The sequence below is a fragment of the Botryllus schlosseri genome, chromosome 9 (assembly GCF_051294905.1).
Source record: "Botryllus schlosseri isolate E-star chromosome 9, Bs_hap1, whole genome shotgun sequence".
Classification (NCBI taxonomy): Eukaryota; Metazoa; Chordata; class Ascidiacea; order Stolidobranchia; family Styelidae; genus Botryllus; species Botryllus schlosseri.
Genome location: NC_137244.1, coordinates 14828606 through 14850702, shown reverse-complemented (window position 1 = coordinate 14850702; position 22097 = coordinate 14828606). Strand labels below are relative to the sequence as shown.

General features: G+C 40.8%; 1 protein-coding gene across 2 annotated transcripts in view; it reads right to left on the bottom strand.

Moving 5' to 3' along the window:
- LOC145446731 (A disintegrin and metalloproteinase with thrombospondin motifs 7-like) overlaps positions 1–22097 on the bottom strand; it is a 55629-nt gene that overhangs the window by 12319 nt on the left and 21213 nt on the right. For both annotated transcript variants that reach the window (XM_080325081.1, XM_080325082.1), the window contains exons 7-15: positions 20613–20696; positions 16701–16825; positions 14886–15035; positions 9976–10119; positions 4681–4828; positions 4524–4616; positions 2598–2807; positions 1815–1929; positions 462–595 (exon numbers count right to left, since the gene is read on the bottom strand). In XM_080325081.1, coding sequence (XP_080181207.1) covers positions 462–595; positions 1815–1929; positions 2598–2807; positions 4524–4616; positions 4681–4828; positions 9976–10119; positions 14886–15035; positions 16701–16825; positions 20613–20696 — 1203 coding nt within the window. The remainder of the gene's footprint in view (positions 1–461; positions 596–1814; positions 1930–2597; positions 2808–4523; positions 4617–4680; positions 4829–9975; positions 10120–14885; positions 15036–16700; positions 16826–20612; positions 20697–22097) is intronic.

Genomic DNA, 22097 nt, shown 5'->3' with positions numbered 1-22097 from the left:
TTTCTGTGTTCTCCTCCCATATTCAACGAATACCAAGTGTCATTCGATCGGTAGTATCAACTGTGATGAATTCCCCATTTGCAGGACAAATGAGATTGTTTTGTGCTGTATCAATGCGGTAAAACCATTTTATCAAAAGAACATATTTATGACTGTAATACTAACACAAACATTCTATGTATGTCTATGAATCATATTAAATATGTACATTGCACGCGTACACTGTTTAGAGTTCAGTAACCGAAACAAAAATCACCGACGCGGTAATTTCAGTCGTTGATAAATTGAAGTCACAATACGCAATTCAAATGCGAATTTTGAGGCGCATAGTAGAGCGCTTAAAATCATTTATTGCTTTTCCCGCCAATGTATACAACTTACGATATTTTTATTACCAACGGAGATACCAAAAACATTGGATAATACTGCAATACAACAGAAGTGCTCGTAGGAGACCTCACCCTGCAAATCCCATCGACGCAAATGTCATCACTCCCAGAAAAGCACTTGGTGCCGTCAATCACTTTGTTTTTGAGTCTGTCCGCCAAATAGTCTTCTCCCATCCGAGTGTAACAGTGGAGCTCACAGGGATATACTGAAAGCAACGAAGGATAGGATACATTAAGTCGACGAATAGGCGAGTCGTCGCTAATAAAACCATATAATTGACCAAATTGACACTCCTAGAAAATTCGACGGTGCGAGTGTAAAGGTGCCATCTCGATTCAGCGCGATGAAGCAGACATCACCACAATAAAAGCACGTCAGTTAAGACGGCTTGATGATGGTTAAATAACCATTCCTATCTTTAAATACGCAGTGATCTATTTAGTCTTTTGACTGATTTTCATCCGCGAAAAGTTGATCGATTTCATATGTTATTGCATAGCTGATCGTGGATCACGACTTGAGGTAACCCGAAGTAAGAATATCGTATGAAGACTGAAATCTAAACGCCACCATATAATTAATTTATGGAATCGGGATATGTCATTAGAAATTCATTTATTTCAATTATTCGACTCAGCTTATGTCACGGAGTACGTGATGACGAAAGATGTATCTACGAAAATCTCTATACATACATAGTCAATCAATCACCCATCACAATCATGCATAAGTTGCTTGGTTAGTACCGCACATATCCCTCGTCGTTGCATGTATAAATGTATGAGTATGGAATATAGCTATTCATTCGACTATGCCCCGATGATACCAACGCACGCGTGGAATACAGTAAATATAATCATTACTGATATGGGTAATAATCTTACCAAAATCCCTATATAGGAATTGCGTGTTGAAAAGGCCGGGGTAGAACACGACCAAGTAATAATCAAATAATGCTTCGTAATGACCGTATAGTAATGAATAATTAACGCGTTCCAGTACAGAGTACAGAGAATTGCCTAATATAGCATTGTGGCTATGTTACTTATTCCACGAGTTCATATTTGTCCACAGTCATCTAGCTAGACAGTTCTAGATATCCTTGTTTTTGTCCAACCCAAATTCTTTATAATTAGCAAGTCCGGGCGTATATTTCATATATGCAATACAGTAGGAGACACTTTCTAAGCATGAACCCTCTTTCGCTGGTCTAATTATAAGAATCAACCAATTCGGAATTTCTGAAAATATCCAAGGCATGTCACCTCCCATGTTGTATTTTTATGTCGCCGCTAACGTTGGTACATCTCTTGTACGCGCATTATTATTTACTAATATTAATCTGTGGTATTTTCTCATTTCGCCTTTCAGAGCGGCAGACGCCGTTAAAACAAGCCACACGTTATATACATAAACAGACTTACCTGTACTCTCAACCGGTAACCATGTCAAAGTATGGTTGCGGTAACTCGCGCGATCAAACTCCGCGCACTGTTGCGCTCTGAAGCCACGGTCGTCTTCCAAATTAACGGGACATCTCTGAGAAGACATCGTTAAAATATAATTAAGTCGGCTGCGTGTTATGTCTAGCCCGGCTACGGAATTTAGCGATAAGTAGCAGCCCAATGTGCTGTCTTTGATGAGATTGGTGCGTAGATCAAGATCACCTGAACTCGTATATTAAATTGTCTATCACTCTATCTATAATAATCCTCATATACCGCGACAGCGCATCCCGTGAGTGTGATCCATATATAGTTATATTCAAAATGTTAATCTACTGTTAGTAAACTCTTCATATAATGTTTGACGGCGTGTCTATAGTGTGGATACGAGCATCAATAAATATCGATGTCAGTTGAAGCTTGGAATGAGAAACATACGATGTTTTGTTATAGAAAGTGCCACGGCCGAATGCCATGTACATCTCAATCAAGTCTCCATTACCTTTTTGCTTATATTTCCATGCTATGACCGAGGCCCCGCTATGACTGTCTCCTGCTACAGCTCAAGATCGCCCAATCGTCAGCTGTTCCAGGTCGATTCATATTTCGTATTAAGATGAATTGAAAAACCCTACATCGATTGATTAATCTACCAATCGGAATGTCTTGATTATGCGTGCCATATATAAGCTCGCGTACTGCCCCACATTAAGCCATTGATCGCCGGTCGGGTGACGTACAGCATGGGAATGAATCACTCACCCAGACACTGCAAGTCTTATATCTCTTCCTCTCTCCAATGCAGAACCTCCCCCCGTTTCTTGGCACGGGGTTATCGCAATGGCGGCTGGAATATGTCACGCCGATGCCGCATGTCCGCGAGCACAGGCTCCATTTGCTCCACGTGCCCCATCCGCCGTCCACTCTCTTCGGATGTTTTCGCATGGATACGCATTTCCCTCCAAGACACCACTATTAGAAAAAACCTATTTAATCCGACAATTTCTTATCCTGCGGCGAATGAACGCCTAGCTACTTAAGGATGCTTGTCACTGGCGGAATACAAGTAATTTAACTGTAAACGCGGATTTTTCGAATTTGGCTGATTATTATCATTAAATCACCACTCGGGCTTCCACGGATACGATTTTGTGTAACGGTTATTGAACAGCCGAACTGAAGCAATGTATTACTGTTCCACTATAGAACGTGGTAGATTTAATAAAACTGATGAAACATTCATACTTTGAGATTGCACATTTCATGGTTAGAATTGACCAAATTACTTGAAGTCTGCGATCTTTTGAATCAGAAGCAATATAGCACCGCGTCCACAGATATTTGCCATTATATTCTTTAACGTAACTTACAGACAATGGTTTTAGCCACAGCGACTATCTGTACTTTTTGGTCCATTTTCCCATTTTCTGTCATTATATTTAACGGCAGACAGATATGAATTTCGGTAAAGGTAGGTGAGTGTCTGTCAGCATCGAAATATCGCGTTTCACAATTTATACGCTTTTGGTATTGACCTTTGAGGGAATGGTACGTTATACAGAGAGACCAATAAAATATGGCTAGAGGTGAGAAAATGACTGCAGTGGCATAAGAAATTTAGCCACAGCAGGGTAAGTAAAAGCCTTTTACGATCAATTCTACAATTAACCAGACACTTTCCTTTATGACCTCGACCTTGTGTAGCTCCCGGGGTTGAATCTCACGTTACAAGTGACAGTACGCAACCCCGCAAAGTAAGACTAAGATCCCATAACACCATCGGCAAAACTCTCAAGGGAAACCCGAAACTATAAGTCACGCAAATATCGGATGGTGGTGGGTATTTGATCTTCCGTTCTTAAATTTGCTATCTGACCCGCAGTACGTTGCGGTCCGCTTGCGCGGTCAAGTAGGGCAGGATCGCGAAGGTTGGGAGCGCCGAGCGTGGTTTGGAACATTATAATTATAATATAATCACGGCGCGAAGCCCGGAGCGCAAACATATTTTACCACCAACATGATATTATCAACCGCAAGCATCGATTCAGCGATATTTTGACACGAAAACACGTATCTATAACTTATTTTAGTAGGCCTGTCGAATATTTTCATCGCGAATACAGACAAGATTCCGTGGTATCGTGCTGCACGTATTTTCGCAGCTAGTTGAGTATATGTGAGTGGGTTGATTAAGTTGAGAATTCCTCAATGCAAAAATTAGCAATACAGTAAGTTTTTGTGTACTCTAAACGATAATCGTGAAAGCTACCGATTTCCACCCTTTCGGTTGGTGTAAATGAGTCATATACCGTACATCAGTTCATATGGAGAAATGTCCCAGGAGTGTATAGTGCGTTCTTTTGCCGTGTTCTACCCGAAAAATGCGCAAAAATGTTGCACACGTTAACACTAAACAGACCCCCTTGGGATATATTCCTGTGCGGATTGTAGATTTGCACACTGCGATTCAGTGGAAATGCGGTATAGATACCGGTACACTGATTTTTCGTTTACAGCGTGGCATCACAGTTGCGACTGTGTCACAATGTCAATACGTTGGAAATTGGGAGAATGAAATGTCGTTTTATTGTCTTGCCTGCCGTTCGGATATAGCGAGGTGTTATTTCAAGTCCGCGATTTCTATTTGTTAACAATGAATAAAATGAATATCGAGTGATTGTGACTCACTTTCCGTCTTCCGCACTTGGTTCCGCTGGCGGCCGCATGAAGCCTCGTGCGACAAGTTGGTCCCACATAGCACCACAATCGGTTGCACATGTCCTACGTGAAATGAATATTTTATATTTACATACCGTCCGAACGCACTCGCCTCAAATATACTTACTCCGACACCGGGGCAATACCGCGATTTGTGGCCGAACATCAAGCGACACTGGTGGTCGGCGTCGTAGACGGATCCGGGCAGCGCGTAGGAGGAAAGGTATTCCGGGTTCGGGGTTGGTTTATCGTTGAGACAGAAACCCCAATTTCGACTGAAATAAGGAGTGATGCATTAAATTCGCAATTGCATGTCTCATAAGAGATTTTGAATTTGTATACTGCATGTGTTGGTTTTGGGAAACATATGCATATAATATGGACAGTGTATATATAGCTGAGCAGGGTGTTACTAGCAGAGGTGGTCAAAGTAGTCATCGTTGGTACTCACGTATACATACAAGTAATGCCGTAAATATATATAAGTAGAAATAGCAGTGCAAAATCATAACGAATTGAGTAAGTGGTGCAAGTACGCAACACCTATTCGATTACTTCGTTATCGATAACCTCTGAATATTAGCTGTTCAATGTAAATATAAAACATAATATGCGGGGATATGAAAGTTCGGGGTATTGCTAAAATCGCATGTGACATTACAATGAATTCGGCCCTCGGTAAATTCGGCCGGTGAATTCGGCCATGACCTCGGTAAATTCGGCCCTCCGAGAATATTGTATTAAAATGTATTACCAACTGCTAACATGCATTAATTACATAATTATACTATTATCAAGTGATTTGGATGTCAGGGTATGCGTAGATCGCATAATCGCGAGAGATAGCGCGGATATTCACGGGGCCGAATTTACCGATGGCCGAATTAACTCTGTAAATTCGGTCCTCGGAGAATTTTGTGTAAAATTGTATTACCAACTATTAATGTGAATTATATTACATAATTATATTACTATCAAGTGATTTGGAGGTAAGGGGTTAGGGTTAGGATTAGGATTGGGGTTAAGGTTAGGTAATGTGGGGGTTAGGGTTACGGTTAGGGTTAGGGTTAGGGTTCGGTTAGGATTAGGGTTAGGGTTAAGGTCAGTGTTGGGATGACTCGAGTCATGACTTGACTCGAGTCACCTTTTTCGTATGACTTGACTTGACTCGAGTCACTTTGCTAAAATGACTTGACTTGACTTGACGTGTCAGAAATGCGGATTGACTCGTGACTCGGAGCAAAATTCACGAGCCAATTTCAAGTCATCAAGTAATCGGTGTCGATAAAAATCACTGTATCTGGCAAATGTTCGACACTTATACACTCCGCGTACGTGTAAATGCGGATGATTCGCCAAACTAACTGTGGCTTTCCAATAGAGATACGAGCCCCTCCCCTTTCAATAATTTTCTCAAGTGTACAGCGCTACATAAAACGGCACATGCTGCCAAGAGACAGGCATTTTAGTGTCCGGGCCTGTGAATTTATGAAGTAATATATGGGCAATAAATCTGAGACTCTGCGAACCATAAAGGCGTTTTTCTGGATTGTCATGAATATTACTAGTGATCTTAACATTATACCTGTCTTTTTTGCAATTGGAATTTGTAATTGCTGAATAGTAGCTTACACGCCGTGCGCTACCCATGCTGTCCAAACCACGAAAACGCTGGTACTGGTAAGCCACTCTTACGAAGGAGGAAATAATGTGTTTACGGTCATAAAAAGATGGTTTTGCCGACAGCTACTAAAATAATTGCAGTTACAGCGGTGTGTACCAAAAATATACTCTACATTTCAATACATTTAGATCAATCATACAGTTTTAGTGGCGGACAGATTCAATTTTCGGTAACAAAGCGACAATAAAGTATGTACGCGATGAGCGACAACTAAAATACGCCGTGCAAATAACGTATAGGCGACGACTTCGCGGGGTCATTTCGCGTCGTGAACTAATCCGAATGGGAGAATATAAGTACGATTGAATCGGGGCCTGTAAGTATCGTAGGCCCCGATTGAATTATTCCACCTATTGCATCTGTCGGTGATATCACGGTCTTGCATGTAGGGTGTATCTGGCGCAGTGTGATATTTAGCAGGTTCCCAGTTCAGATCAATTTTGAAAATTTCAGAAATACCGTGATCGGTAAAATACCGGACGACGTTAGCAAATGAGTTCCTCTCCATTGCCATTGTTTCGGCATGTGTTTTCTCATTGCAATGTCAAAGAAATACGATTTGATATGGATTTTACAACGAAATAATGGTCGGGCGAAGATACCGGCCGAAAGTTGTCATCATACCATCCTAAACAAATCAATCGTAAACGTGTCAGTTAAATTCATAGGCACGGCAGATGTTGGCCACGATATTTGTTTCCCGACACGGCTGACACAGTAATTGGTGCAAGCATGGCCTAGTAGGCCATGGTGCAAGTCACAATAAGTGCACGTAGCTGCGCAGTGCACAATCAGTATGAGGTGTCAACACACGCCAGAGTCAGAACGATACAATATCGAGATTGTGACGTCACCGTAAAGATGTTAAGTCAATTTACTTTATAGTTACGCGTATCAGCGGCTTACTGTATTAAATTTGTAGGATATGTTGCCCCATGCGAAATATCGAAAATTGGGATGCTCCAAAAGAAACCCTCGATGTATTTTTATAACACCAGGTCGGCTAATTTTAAAGACAAATTATATAAGGATACAACAACGCACAGGTGTAGCCAGGATGGAAATTTGGGAGGATGGAAATTTGTTTTCAAAAATGACGTGAGATCTCTGATTCAACGTTGAATGTTGCATTCGCCCCCGCGCTACGCTACATCATCAGCACACAGTTGGGTCAGTTAAGCTCACCACCTGGAACGATAATAACCGATTGGCATATAAGACGCTGCAATTATAACCCAACATAAATTGCCTTCCCTTATTATTCATTTCAAACGCCAAGCACGTAGAGCGTACTGTAGTCCAGTGACGTGCGGTCCAATGAGGCAGGTGAGGCAGTGCCTCACCTGTCGTCTGGGTGAGTAAGTGAAAATCGTGAAAACGCTCGATGTTCTACATCGATGTTGATAAATAACTAAATTTGAACATTTTTTTCACCCAACATCATCAATTTGCATAATTATTATTCAAAAATACAGCTCGAAAGGAGAGGTGAGGCACAGGTGAGGCACGGGTGGGCCGTGCCTCACCTGCGACAATGCAATTCATCATAAATAGCTCGGAATTCATAATAACTGGTATCGATCAAATGCTATCGTCGCACTGATTCCAAAAATCCAAATACTAACAGTGTCAGAGCACCAGAACCCCCCAAAATCGCCAATGAAGGTGACATTCGGCATTATTACAGACAATGCCATCACAGAGAAACAATAGCCAGGTGAGGCACAAACGAATCTGCCTCATGCACTATTCGCTAACAATTGGACAGTCGAAGCGCAGTGAGACGCGCTATCGATTTCGGAATTCAACAGTCTTGCAGGAATTATATAGTAGCGACGGCCAATACGTAATGCGGAGCCAATACTATCCCTTACTTATGTAGCTGTTACGTATTTTCCATCCATAGCTACGTTAAATTGTGGTATGTGACAGCTACTTGCGTAGGCTGCATTGTCGTTGTTTGTGTCCTTTATGCTGTGTTCGACTGCAATACCTATGACCCCTAATTGTGGTATGTGATAGCTATACTTACATAGCCTGCGTCGTCGTTGTTTGTGGTCAGTGGTGCCACTCCTAGTGTTTTTACATAGTGTATTTTGACTTGACCTAGCGTCCAAGTGCATTTTCTTTCGAAAATCGGCAAATTTATGGTGTTTTTTTACTGAAAACAATTGTAATTGAGGATGCTATTTTCATGTGCTTCGAATAATTTATACCGGTACTTGAAGAGATAGTAATTATTATCCGTCTAAACTTGCCCATTTAGCACAATAGCGACCAGTCCCACATGTATTGTAGAATATGGAATTGCAACGGTTACCCGTTTGCAAAGAAAATGCTCTCTATACCCGCTGCTATTGTTACGTGCGTGCGTGTTTGTTTGTGTGTGTGTGTGTGTGTGTATGTGGGGGGCGTGCCTCACCAGCCATGAACCTCACCGCACGTCACTGTACTGTACAGTACATATACAGCCTTAAATACGGGATCACGTGATAATCTCCACCATATTAGTCAATCATAATCGAAACGCCGGCTGCGAAGGGGCGTTGAAAGACGCATGGCCACCATGCATAACAATTATTTGGAAAGAAGTAGACGGCTGTGCGAGCGTGCGGCCGAAGCCATGACACGACAGAGTGCGTTGATCGATACCGTTGCCGGTACGGGAGGCAGGCGTTTTGTGATTTTGCAACTGGTTACTTCGCTGCTAATCCTATAATAGACCGATCAATATTGACAACTGATACTGTTCCTGGGTACTTCGGCCCATACTTGACTGATTTAAAACTGTACTAACAAAGATTACGTTTTTGCGTGATTCCGTAACCGTAGCGCGCACTATTGATAACGGTACCGCAATTCCTGAATAACTTCAACATTTTCCAAGGACGGTAAATACAAAAAACGATATTAAAGAGTACAGAACTGCACAAGAAATATTTGCTACATGGTATATGCCGCATATGTTTAAGATGCACTGGAAGTCTGGAACTTATCGATAGCAACCATGTTGTCATTAACGGCAAATCAGTATTTCAGTATACATTTATGTTGTGACGGACCAACATTGGATTTACTCGTACTGGCGAATCAGATTCCGATGGTTACCAAATGTTTCGAAGCCCGTAGGGGTAGTTGATTGTTACCATCATATCTCTTGGTACCATCGTCTCCATCGAAATTCTTGTGACGCTAATAAGTAACTTCACATACGCTGCATCGCCATAACATAGCGGTGAAAGATATCCGGCACAAAGTACTCAGTTACTCAGTCACCTCAAGTTCGGAATCTCCCTCGAGTCTAGAAGACTTATTTATAATCCGTTAATTACTCTCCCATGAGGCGATGTTTGATGCAAAATGGGTACAGACGCCCGAATAGTAATAACGCTAAGTAAGCCTCTGCCGTATGCCTAAAAGCATTTCTTTGTCCTATGCAGCAAATCGCATAAAGAGTAACAGAAATGTACCCACGGAGGAGGCATTGAATACATAATGAGTAGGCATGTGTATTTCAAGATTATTGACTGGCTACTGAAATAATCCTTCTTCATCGACACCAAATAAATATACAAAGCTCTCGTACTTAGTCTCACTTTCAATTTGCTGAAACGGAAATGATTATTTAAACATGTTTCGGGAAGTGGCGCAACCGAATAAACAAATGACGATGTCCCATCGCTTGTTCAGCTCTAAGCACCCTTCGAAATTCGCGCCAATCTATAATCCAGCACTTACTCGAGGAATCTCGTGATGTATCTTCTACTGCACGAGCTCCATTTCATCGGTAGCTTACTCGAAGTGAGATGAGGTGCCATGAGATGGTTGTATTTCGACGACGGCTTGCAGTCATTTTTCGGCCCGTCGTGGTGCATAGCAAAGCTGCGCAGATTAAGTTGTTTCGTTAGAACACTGAACTGGTTTTCTTTGGTAATACAGTGTTCACTGTTCATATATATACTATATCCCACTGTGGTGTTGGGGGTTTTCAGGCGACACGGTCATTGACGCACGTTTATCATTGAAAACCAAGCGTGCGGTTGTGCAGAGACAGTATACATACACAAACATGGTACATATATGCAATTGGGTACCAAATCACCGTGTCTTCACATCTACATTCGAATGACTGTTCTCGGTACAATGCAATGGCGCGCTGATATGACAATTCTTAATTACACATGAATTATCAGCCGGTCGCATCTAAACCAATGATAAATATGGGTCGCGACCCATTTACCAAGTGGGACATGCCATCGGATCTACTAAGTGAGAAACGAGTCGCCTAAATTTCGCATTCTACCTATAACCTAATTGGGTCGTTTCATATTTGGTTAAGGTTATTCCAAATGGCAATATGAACATAATATTAGTTGAAACATTGAAGTTCTGCACTATTTGGGTAAGGTTAAAGATTTATGGGGATCCTTTTGTGTATGCTTAAAATAAGTATTGGTGGTTTCCCTGCTAGTCATGGCACACGACAGTTTTATTTAGACGCAACTTGAATTGGATAAAACCGGTTTACACAATTTTTTTGTCAACGACGTTTGCCATATTACCAATGATTCAAAGAATAATCTTCATTTCCACTTCTATAGCAATAAAATTTAGCCCATTATATCTGGTAGTCCCTGCTCGAACATATATTCCTAATTGCACATTTGTAATATATACACCAGTACGAAATAGCCGGTGACTCATACAGCAGGGATGCCATTTTTGTGAAGGCAAACTGCTGGAAAAAGAATAATTGATGCTAATTGTAATTGCGCAGAATATGAAGCTATCTATTATCAAATATAACTAAATTAGAATATACCATTGAAGGGAGATTAATATATGAATTCCATAACGATAAAATTTGACAAAGATGACAAAGTAAGGTTCCAAACCTATAGAATTAGGTCTTACGTTGGCAATAAGTAGAGCACATAATTACGATATATGACATTCACCCAAACCCTGAAAGTAATTACCTCCGTTGCATTTTCAAGCATTAAAATATCACTAACGTATCTGCCGCAATCGATATTTCATGGAAGAAAGATGAAAACGAGAATGTACTGACGCAGCAAGGAACTGTTCCAAAGGACGAATGGTGGTTTTGATAGAAACCGTAGCTATTGGACAAAGTTGTTTCATGTAAATCCAACCCATTTTAGTACCTCAACTCAGTAAAGTATTAAGTAATTAAGAGTACATCGATGACCTATTTCGCTGCACTGTAGAACTTAAAGTCCTGCCCGTTAGGTTTCAGAGATTAGCATGAAGCCGCATTCGAAAAGTTTGATCGGAGACCGGATTACGAGAATCAAGTATGGGACTATGTCGAGTCATCACGCTAATTTCCACGAGAATATGAGTCACACCGACTTTGATTTAATGCTCAGATATGATGCAGAATCGAAATCTAAAATACGAAATCCACCTACTATGACTAGGGCTGGGCATAATGATTCGAGTACTCGAATCTGAATCGAGTGTTAATTTGGATGATTCGAGTCGAGTAGTAAAACACGATTTTTTCGAGTACTGAAATTATACGCTCCTCGCAACTGAAAGTTAATTTACTAACGATAATTATAGTTTTGACACTATTTTCCACTGAGAAAGCCTGAAACCTTGATTGGCCGTGTCGCAGCATACGAGACATATCGCAAAGCTACGAACGTTACTGGAAATAACACATTTCCGAAGTCATGATCAACCCGCAACATTGTCAAGAAGTGCAATGAAATCGTTATGATTGAAAAAATACCAAAGCATCTTTAATGTGATGGATAACATGCGTTATGTTCCTTGTAGTGGCATAAAAGGTACATATTTGAACTTTAACATAGTACATGTTGTTGTGACGTCATAATGAGTGATACTCGAATACTCGACTCGACTCGAGGCATAATACGTGATTCAGAATCGAATCACTCAGGTACTCGATTTTGCCCAGCCCTAACTATGACATGCAGGGATTCCCTAACTGTGTGCCGCCACAGATCCATATGCAGACAAGCATATGCGTTGTAAAATGACACAAAGAAAGTCGTTGATTTGTTTCCGGTTCTAAATGAATCAACTCATCAACAAGAAAGCATTCTGCGAATCATGAGCACATTGTCTGGACTTCAGATTCCACTACAGCGGTATACTTTCCAGAATTTACTTACGGCTAAGTTATTTGATTCACTTTGAAGAAATGAATCTAGTAAACTTTTTGCAGAAGGAGAACAGCTCATTTATTTATGAAACGACAAAAATTTTCAATAGAGATTCCACAAAATATTGGATGGGTTTTGGCTGTCTGCTTCCGAATCCTGTTCCGTGATCGCATGATCTTACATGATCTTCATGGTTATGTCCATGTGAACATGGCAATTTTACTAATTTTTTTAAAAACATTTTTGACTAAGTTAAAAGGTGAGACGAGAGAGATTGCTTGACGATGAAATAGGGAATGTTTGACAACATTGCATGCTCGTTTTAGTCGTATATCTTCGGATAAACAACCACATCAATACCATTAACACACGCGAAAATAACCTTTTTTCGAAGAAACTATTATTCTCTTGAAGTGTGCCGCGAGCATTTTATAATTTTTGCGGTGTGCTATGAGTTAAAAGATTTGGGAACCACTGCACTGTACGCTTGGTGTGACAGGGAGCAAAACAAATTTGATAGCCCTTTCGATCTTGTGCAACCGAATTTCCAGACAACCCTATTAGTCAGTAAGCGATGGAACAAGGTACAGATTTAACGGCGCTAATACGTAATTCGCCACATTTCGGGAGTAATCGTTTCCAATTGACAATGATCTTAGTACTTTTCTTCGTATATACTGGGATCGTGTATGAATCAGATAATAGCAGGTCACCACGTATGTCAAGTGCCGTTCAACAATGATGTACTCAGTATCAATACAAATGGAAGTGGTCGCGGCGATGAACTCCTTACTACAAATATGATATGGTGCATATGCCAAACGCATAAGTTCGTGTGTTAGTTATTATTTTGATTGATTGAAGAAAATTTTATTGCGGAGGAGAGAGAGCAATGCAAAATGAAAATACGAACATTCAAAATTCAAAAATTCGCTTTGCCGATATAATATAATCCCGTTGCTTTGATAGCTTGTTATGGCGATAAAACTCCCCAACCGTAGCTTATCCCCTTTCTAATGTTCCGCATCGCAGTGTATTTGAGCATAAAAATATGTTTACAGGTTTTCTTCTAAATGGCTGTAATTGATGCTTTCGACAAGGTTCTGCGGGGTGATTAGCAGCAGTCACGTGAGTGACGTAACACTTCCAGCATGTTGTCATGATTGCGACTATATAACTTTCTTTAAAATACGACTTTGCATGGTTGAAAGGAAAAGTACAGCACAGGTTTAATATCTCAATTTGACTGACATAAAAACCGCTCATGAGATAAGGGCTGTTTTTAAACAGATCGCTTTGGATCAGTCTGTATCCGAGGGATTCTGATACTATCAAGATAGTGCCGTTACATGAATTTGCTGCAACATCTTTGAGTGGAATGCAATGCTGCAGCATATACATTAGATCCAGCACTTTCAAAACGTATGATGTAACAATTGTAGCCCCCGGTTCGGTAAGAGCGTAAAAGTCGTTGAGACTTGACTGATAAGTTCAAGTCAATCTAGAAAGAAGTATAATAAAACCAATCATTTTCGAGTCGACGTCACACTTGTAGCGTTACGGCGGCGGTTAATGTTTATTTAATAACACCGTATCTCCCTGTCAACAAACATGCGAATCACCAAACTGCGAGTGGCAATTGCGGTGCTACTGTCAACATATTTAAACCGCGAGTCCAAATTTGGTCAAAATTCTTGAAGAATCACCAATCTGGAACATTGGTAATGCGGTGTTGCGGTCTGTGCGGGTAATGGGAGTAACATGAAACGGGCTTCTGCTAAAATCATCATCCATCATCATTCAGAGACAATCAATGTAGATTGTGATATTCTATTCCGATATTCACGGCCGATGTTGCGAAAATTCGAAATCTAAACCTTCCGCTGGATACAGCGACATATCGCAGGTAGCGGCCACAATCGGAGTTACATTCGTCAAAGTACACCAGTATCAAAGATTTCCCACAATGATCTTTGGAATACGATATCACGCTATGGATGAAAACGGCATTCCTTCCTGCCTGATTATAGTCGGCCGATAAGTACGCTATGATCAATGACATCATTATGGGCAATTATGCTATGTAGCTGATAGGTTATCAGGACATTGTCGGGAATAGCCAATTAAGTTTTAAGCAACTTAGAGACGTCACATGGGGACTGCATGGGACATATCCGGCGCAATCCGGTATTTTTCTTTGGTTTGTATTCTATATGCATATGTAAACTGTGTAATATGTATGTGTACCTGTACAATGCCAGGGATCATCGCCTAGCGATATGATTTATCGGGGAAAAGGACCTTATGGCGGATGTGTCCCGGTTGTGCTCTTATCTTCCTGGGTTACACACCACTCGTTTATAAACATAGAATAATTTGCATATAGTAGAGCTATTCATGATATAAAGTTCGTACAGACTATTGACGATAATACAGATTTTCAGTCTGATTAAGTTTTAGTTGGCTTGAAAAATGGTGCCAGCATCTTACTTGTGTCCAAGTTCATGGGCAACGGTGTACGCAACAGACAGCCCGGTATCTTGATTCAGGCTGCAGCTCCGGTGAGTTTGACACATCCCGGCCACGTGAGCGAGGCCTAGCGTCTCGCAAGAAGTATTCGACTCGCTGCAAATCTCTTTCCTGTTTAATACAAGATATAGGTTTCCTAAAATGGGCTGTTAGAAATGGAAAATGCCCTCACTCACTTTCAAAGAAAGTTCCCATCTGCTTTGAAAAGCACTGTAAACTACTGTAAAAATCTAAAACAGCAATACTTCTACTTAAACAATTACATAAGTTACTGCACTTTGACCCCCATCTCGCACTAGGCAATTTACCTATCATAAGTAGGACCAGGAGGATCAAACTTCATGCCTCGATACATAATCGACCTAAGTCACCCTTGATAGCGTATTCCGCGAAGATAACCAACAAAACTATGCAAGGCTAATTCACGCGATCCCGGCGTACCAAATGATGGATTGGCTGACGGCTAAGACTTCTCGGAAATTGCAAGGTCTGAGCACTTACGCTTTGGACAGAATCGCGAACGTTAATCGTCCATACGCGGTGTGAATGCAACGACTCTGCCAACGATCACTCATCGCCCGCGTTTCATTTGCCAGCTCACAGTCATCGATCTCGCGGATGAATACTATCAAAACGCACATACCAACGTTCACCGGGTGCGGCGTGGATCACTAGCTTGGATAGCGGGTTGCAAGTATTTAAAACGCGCCAGTACGCGCAGGATGGACAGGACAAACTGTGACGCTTTTGCTATTGACATAAACATAGGGGTCAACCGATGCCCTTCTCTTGTTTTGGAATACGTACTGAGGAAATTTTGCCTACTTACACCACATATTCATATGGTTATGTTTTCAGACAACTTCCACTTCTATGCTAGTTTTTGATGCAAACCTACTTTTCGAACATTGCTACAGTTGATTTACGTTGTCGCTAAGATACATCTTGCAATTTCGGAAATATCCCGCCTTTCATTTACTACTAAAAGTACGCGAACTCTCCCACCAAATTAAGATTCTAAAACTACTGACTTGGGTACCTTTCCAACCATTCGTATTCTTCTTTATTTTGAAGTAATTTAGGCTTATCTTGGAAGTAGTTACTTCTACTTCTACTTAAGTAGGCCTACTAACTAATGGGATTATTTCATCGTCTACTGCAGTGGTTCTTAAACCTTTTTTTCTCCAGCGCCCCTTTCAAAAATTGGCTGGGTCTGGCGCCCCCATATTTCAAGGACTGTAGTAAAAACAATGGCTCTAAAATACAAGTATATTTAGTTGATCATTTTGGCCAAAAGGCTTCAAATCATCTTTAATGTACCAAAGGGCATCACTCTCAAAAGTTGTACAGTACAGTGCCTTTTCGATTTCGACAAGCAGGGCACTGCAGGATACGATACCTAGTCAAAAAGATTTTGTGGAAAATAACCCGAGCTATCAGTATAAGTATCAATTTATTGATATTTTCATCATTTCAAAACACCACAAAACTGCGATACAATGAAAAAATAGGAAGGTGTCGAAACGACTTGGAGTAACGTGACGGGAGTGTTTTAACGAGGAATTGGCAATTCAAAGGTACGCCAAATTCATTTTACATGAGCCCAGCGCCCCCTCCCCATTTCGTCCCGTGAGTGTTTCCACCGCCCCTTCAAAATCCAAATCGCCCCCTGGGGGCGCTGGAGACAGGGTTAAGAACCACTGGTCTACTGGAAGGCAATCCACATTACTTTGACCACCACCGCCCATAATGTAAAGGAATCCCGCTGGTTCATACCTCGTAAGTAACACGGCAACGTCGTGGTGGTTAGGGTGATGGTCGCCCTTCGGGTTGATTTTCTTCGCCCATTTGCAAAAGTTGTCGAGCGTGTTTTCCGCGTGGCTGGTTATTTCGGGACCATCCTTATAAATAAATGTAGATGTCTTCATATGCATGAATTCCTATAGTGATCTTCTATCATATAAACATTGTGCCTGAGCGAATCGCATATATGACATAATGGTTACTGTTCGCACTTTAGGTCAAGTAGTATTTCATTGTAAAAACATTAATTAATAAAGTTACATTAATTACTTCGGTTAATTTTCACTTCATGGTTTTCAGCATCTATGATAATGCACATCAGGCCAATAACTTGGCTGCTGAATCGATTTTCGGGCTGATCGAAAGTAGGGACAGGTACACCCTAAGCTTATACATGCCGATGCGCATTCAGAGTGGGGGGATAAGGTGCCCAGAAAATTTTCCAACAGTGTCGAGTTCTGTCGGACTCGTACCCGCGGCCCAATTTAAAGTCGAATAAATCTGCCCAATAATATTTGACCTAATGTTGATTTACGGAATAATTTTCATCCCCCTTAGAGCTTACCCCTCCCCCACACCAATTGCTGTTGCGGCCATGCGTACACGAGGGCTGTTCAAAAATAACCTTTTTTCCTTGATCTTGCGGGCTACGTGATTAAATCGTTAGGTTGCCTTAAAAAACGACGCACACCAAATTTGAATTCATTCCAACCAATATTCGCGGTTTTCGTAGAGTTTGAAAATTGTGAATTTGCCCAGAAACGCAAAAATAAATTTTTTTCAAATTTTTCTGCCAACCCCATCAAATTGTTGGGCTGTCTTCAAATACTATGCAAAACAAATTTGACTCAATTCCAAGCCGTAGAAGCGGGGTTATTCCCGTTTTTCGATGAAAATTCTTGGATGATCCACCAATCAAGGATAATCTCAGAATTATCAAAGAAAAACTGAAATAACTCCACTTCTACGGCTTGGAATTGAGTCAAATTTGTTTTGCATAGTTTTTGAAGACAGCCCAACAATTTCATGGGGTTGGCAGAAAAATTTGAAAAAAATTTATTTTTGCGTTTCTGGGCAAATTCACAATTTTCAAACTCTACGAAAATCGCGAATATTGGTTGGAATGAATTCAAATTTGCTGTGCGTCGTTTTTAAGGCAACCTAACGATTTAATCACGTAGCCCGCAAGATTAAGGAAAAAAGGTTATTTTTGAACAGCCCTTTTACACATATATGCCTATTATACGCCTTTCCAGCGTTTTCAGATATTATATGTATATTACGGTGACAGGTGACACGCATACTTTATTATTGAAAGCTGTCGCGGCGGTTTTCGGCGATGGCACGCGCCCTGAAATCCCTTCCCCAGCAGGAAGCATGTTTGTCGAATATTACAATGCAAATTCGAAATGCTATGGTCAAAAATCATAATCAGGAACACAAGCAGTTCTAATGAGGATAATAGAGTCCGACGGGCGTAATGTGATATTCGCGGTTGAGGTTTACGCACTCTGACGCTTCAGGGATCATTTGCCACGCGAAAAGATAACTCACAAGGTGAAGGTAATTTCTTGGGCCGTGCTGCGTGAATACCTCAACAATTACGGCGCGTAAAGATTGAGGATATAATTACAAATTGCAAATATTCAATCCTCAATGACTATACCTTCTGCAAACATGGTTATTGTGTAGTTGGCCTATTCTTAGCTGTGTAAATTTTCGACGACCGCGTTAAACTAGAATGACCCTTAATTGTAGTCAGATAAGAAATATGTTTCCGCGGAAATATAGCTAATTGTCATCGCTATCAATTATCGAATGGTAATTATGATTACGAACTATGATTAGATATTAGGAAGTATATGATTGGTAATTGTTCTTTTTTCGTGCGGCGATCGTATGTAAGCCGCATTACGCGAGCATAACACATCAATACACCTCTTTCACTCCATGTCACTTCATGACTGTTTCGACTAATATCGTGACGTAGTGAGTAAGGGAATTACATTTAGTGCCTTCAGAGCAAAGAAGATGTCGCGGATGCGGTAATAACCTGCACCAAAGTCGCTATTGTGCAGAGTGATGGCGCTTGTGCAAAAGCATACCACTCTCATCATTCGCGAGATTTTACATTATTCACAAGAATTGCAGAGCTGCTAAGTTGACAACATTTACGGGGAAGAATCAGAGAATTTGATGATGCAAGAGGATGGATGGAATAAAACGCCCATCTTATGCGTATAGAGATAGACCGCTATTACGGCGAAAAACTTGTTGAAACAAACTGATTGATGACATATATCGCCACGAAACGGCTTAAACCCGATTGAATCACGATGGAAGCATATCGCATTAACTCAGCCTATACTGCCGGGTCAAGGACTGGTAAGCCACTGAAAGACGGCTAGGTTTAATTACAGCCCGCCAAGCGGTCTTGCGCAAACGTATAAGGTTTCCCACGGCTCTGATCCCATCTGTAAGCTTCTGATTGCAAGATCTTCTCATGAGAGTTGCGTTTTTCGACAAACGACAACAACATGATTAATCTCTGTAGCTGTAGACCGAACGGTCTGAACACCGGATCCTAAGTCCGAGATTTTCGACAAATCCGATGTTGTGACTCTAGATACAGATCGGAGTGGGATTCCTGAGGGATGTGTTGGAGAGGAATTAAAGTGTAGTTGCGTGTGGATCACTCCGTGAGATCGCTCAGAAAACTCGCGCCCGAACATGTTAGAATCATGCGTTCGAAAGCAAGTTACGGTGATTAAAATAAAAGTGGTCTTGTTTTGACACTACATCCACTTACACTCCGATTTATTGTTTATGTATGGTTTCTAAGTCACACAATGCCCGCAGGTTGGCCCGGTCTGGCCCATTCTCTTGACATAGTCATATCTTATCGTAATGGCGAAAGTTTTATATTGAAATAATTGTAACATATTCATGCGTGCAGCGTGCACTAGCCAAAATAATAGTTTACAGACGCAACTCTGCCTTTTTCATTCGCGATTAACGATAATAGGTAACAAAGTTGAAATTTTGTTCAAAGTTGCGCTGGTGATAGTAACTAAAACGTCGATATATTAGCAAATATAGAAAAATAGACGCACCATCCCAAATTACTATTCGAAAGCTTCTTATCTGAAGCGGATAAAGTTTTCCCCATAACACTGCTGCCAACTGTGCTTGAGCGTAAGTTTACAACACGATCCCTACTTCGAAGTACTATAGTCGAGTAGATCAACTCGTGTAACATCAGTACCAACCTCGACCGTCTTTGATTACCAGGACTACAAGCGTATCGTATCGTATGCAAAGCATTCAACATGTGTAAGTTCTTCAATGTTAAAGCAGAAATAAATGTTATTCGGGTAAATATAAAGGCTACGTTTGTGGCAAAGTTTCTTTAATTAATTGTATGTATGTAAAATATAATTGGGAATAGAGGAATATGAGTCGAGAGGTAAAAGTACTTAAGTAAATCACATTCATCGATTTCAATACGACCCGTAAAACACTGAATATTCCTCAATGTAACACGAAGTGGCAAATGACGTTATAAAGAGTTTATGATCATAAATATTCCCTTTGAATGGTTAAGCCATTTCACAATATACAAACATATATTCAGCGTGCTGGTTGCTTTACGCAAAATAGCCAGAAACATGTGAGTTATCAGCGATGCCAAGCTAAGTAAAGACAAACTCATTGGTTTCAATGTACGACGTTCGTACGTTGTAGAAAGTTTATACCACAAACACTGTGACTAAATTAAGAATCTAGCTGAAGCTAACGAGTATATGTTGTGCATGACTATAGGAGTGATCCAATACAGAATTATCCTTCGCTATAACTGTAATTTGAATTCAAAACTATGTTTACCTTTTCGTCTTCCAGAAGAATTAACCGCACCAGACTCACTTGCAACGAATTGCCGATGCTAGCGTCTTTGAATAGCTCGGAGACCTGTCAAGCGTGGGAGATTGAAAAATTGGCTCAGGAAAGCAACGTGCATGCGAATTCTACGTGCTGTCACATGCCATCGCTGGTGGGAATAATGATCCGTGACTTGAACGCAATAATAGTTGACTGTAGTCATTCAAAATCCTTCTACGATTAGAAACAGGGCAACGGGCAACCTCCAAGGTCCAATTACAATGTTCGCGAGGCGCAATCCAAAACACAGTGATGTTATTGCTTTTGCATACGTACGTACTGTACAGCTTGGAACTGTATTCCAGATAAAAGCTACCGGGAGCACTGAATTGTCATTGACAAATCGACCAACGGTATCGGGATAACGGGCAATGAACTTGTCAGGATCGCACACAAATTCTAACACCACTGTTTCGCTGCGCTAGTCGTATTCTCGTATTGTGATTCGTGTCTTCAATTTGTAAAGCCAAATTAAAGCGTGAGCGATCAATTTGGAAAATTGTTGGCTACGACACCGCCCTAATCGTATAATTGCGCAAAATGCACAGGATGCTCTCATCTCTTTATTCGTTGTTGTATCTAGAGCGTTTTGTAAACCCACTAAAACCGATGTAACGAAAACGAAAATATCTTGATAAATAGACTGTAAACACGTTACACATGACATTAACTGTTGACGCCGCCAGTAGCAATAGTGACGATTACTCAGCGATCGGTTCCGCTTTAGCATCTTCAAGTGATTAGTCTATTATTTGTAAAACAACGAGCTTTCTATACCGATCAACTTTGAAGATAATTCGCTACTGAACCTGTTTGCGAACGCAGTCGCGATGACGAAACGACAAGTGCATTTTTGACGCATTCAAAGCTGAGTTGTTCAAAGACTAGTTTACCAAACACTGAGGTCATTATTGTAGTTAATATCAACGCATTAATGCATGATTCGAGCGGAGCTGGTACGGTGACTACTGTGTCTGTACAGTGAGCAGTCGATGTGACGCCGCACGCGTGAATCATTTAAATACGCCAACCAAAACGCTAACAGGACTATTCTACAAAATCCATTGCTTCAAACTGGAAGCATTATCATGACTTTTACTGAGTTGCTGGTTGAAATTGAATACTCCGAATTGGAGGAGCATTGCGTGTCGTGTTTTGAACAGTTATTACAAAGCGCTTATGACTGAGAAACAGCTTAGTTCTGAATTGAATCTCGTAAACAATAGTTTTTTTCTCTTTGTTCGCAATTTCTGACCGTTTTCCGCGTTGTCGCATGGTTTTTGTTTCGGAGTCACTGTTCCTGTGGTTCCTAGGCTTTGCCTACTACCATAACTTAATCAATTGGTTATGTTTTATACTACTCTACTTGCAATAAACAAGTTACTTGGTTTTTACACTTTCGACTTAGTAAAGTATAAAGTGGATTAGGTA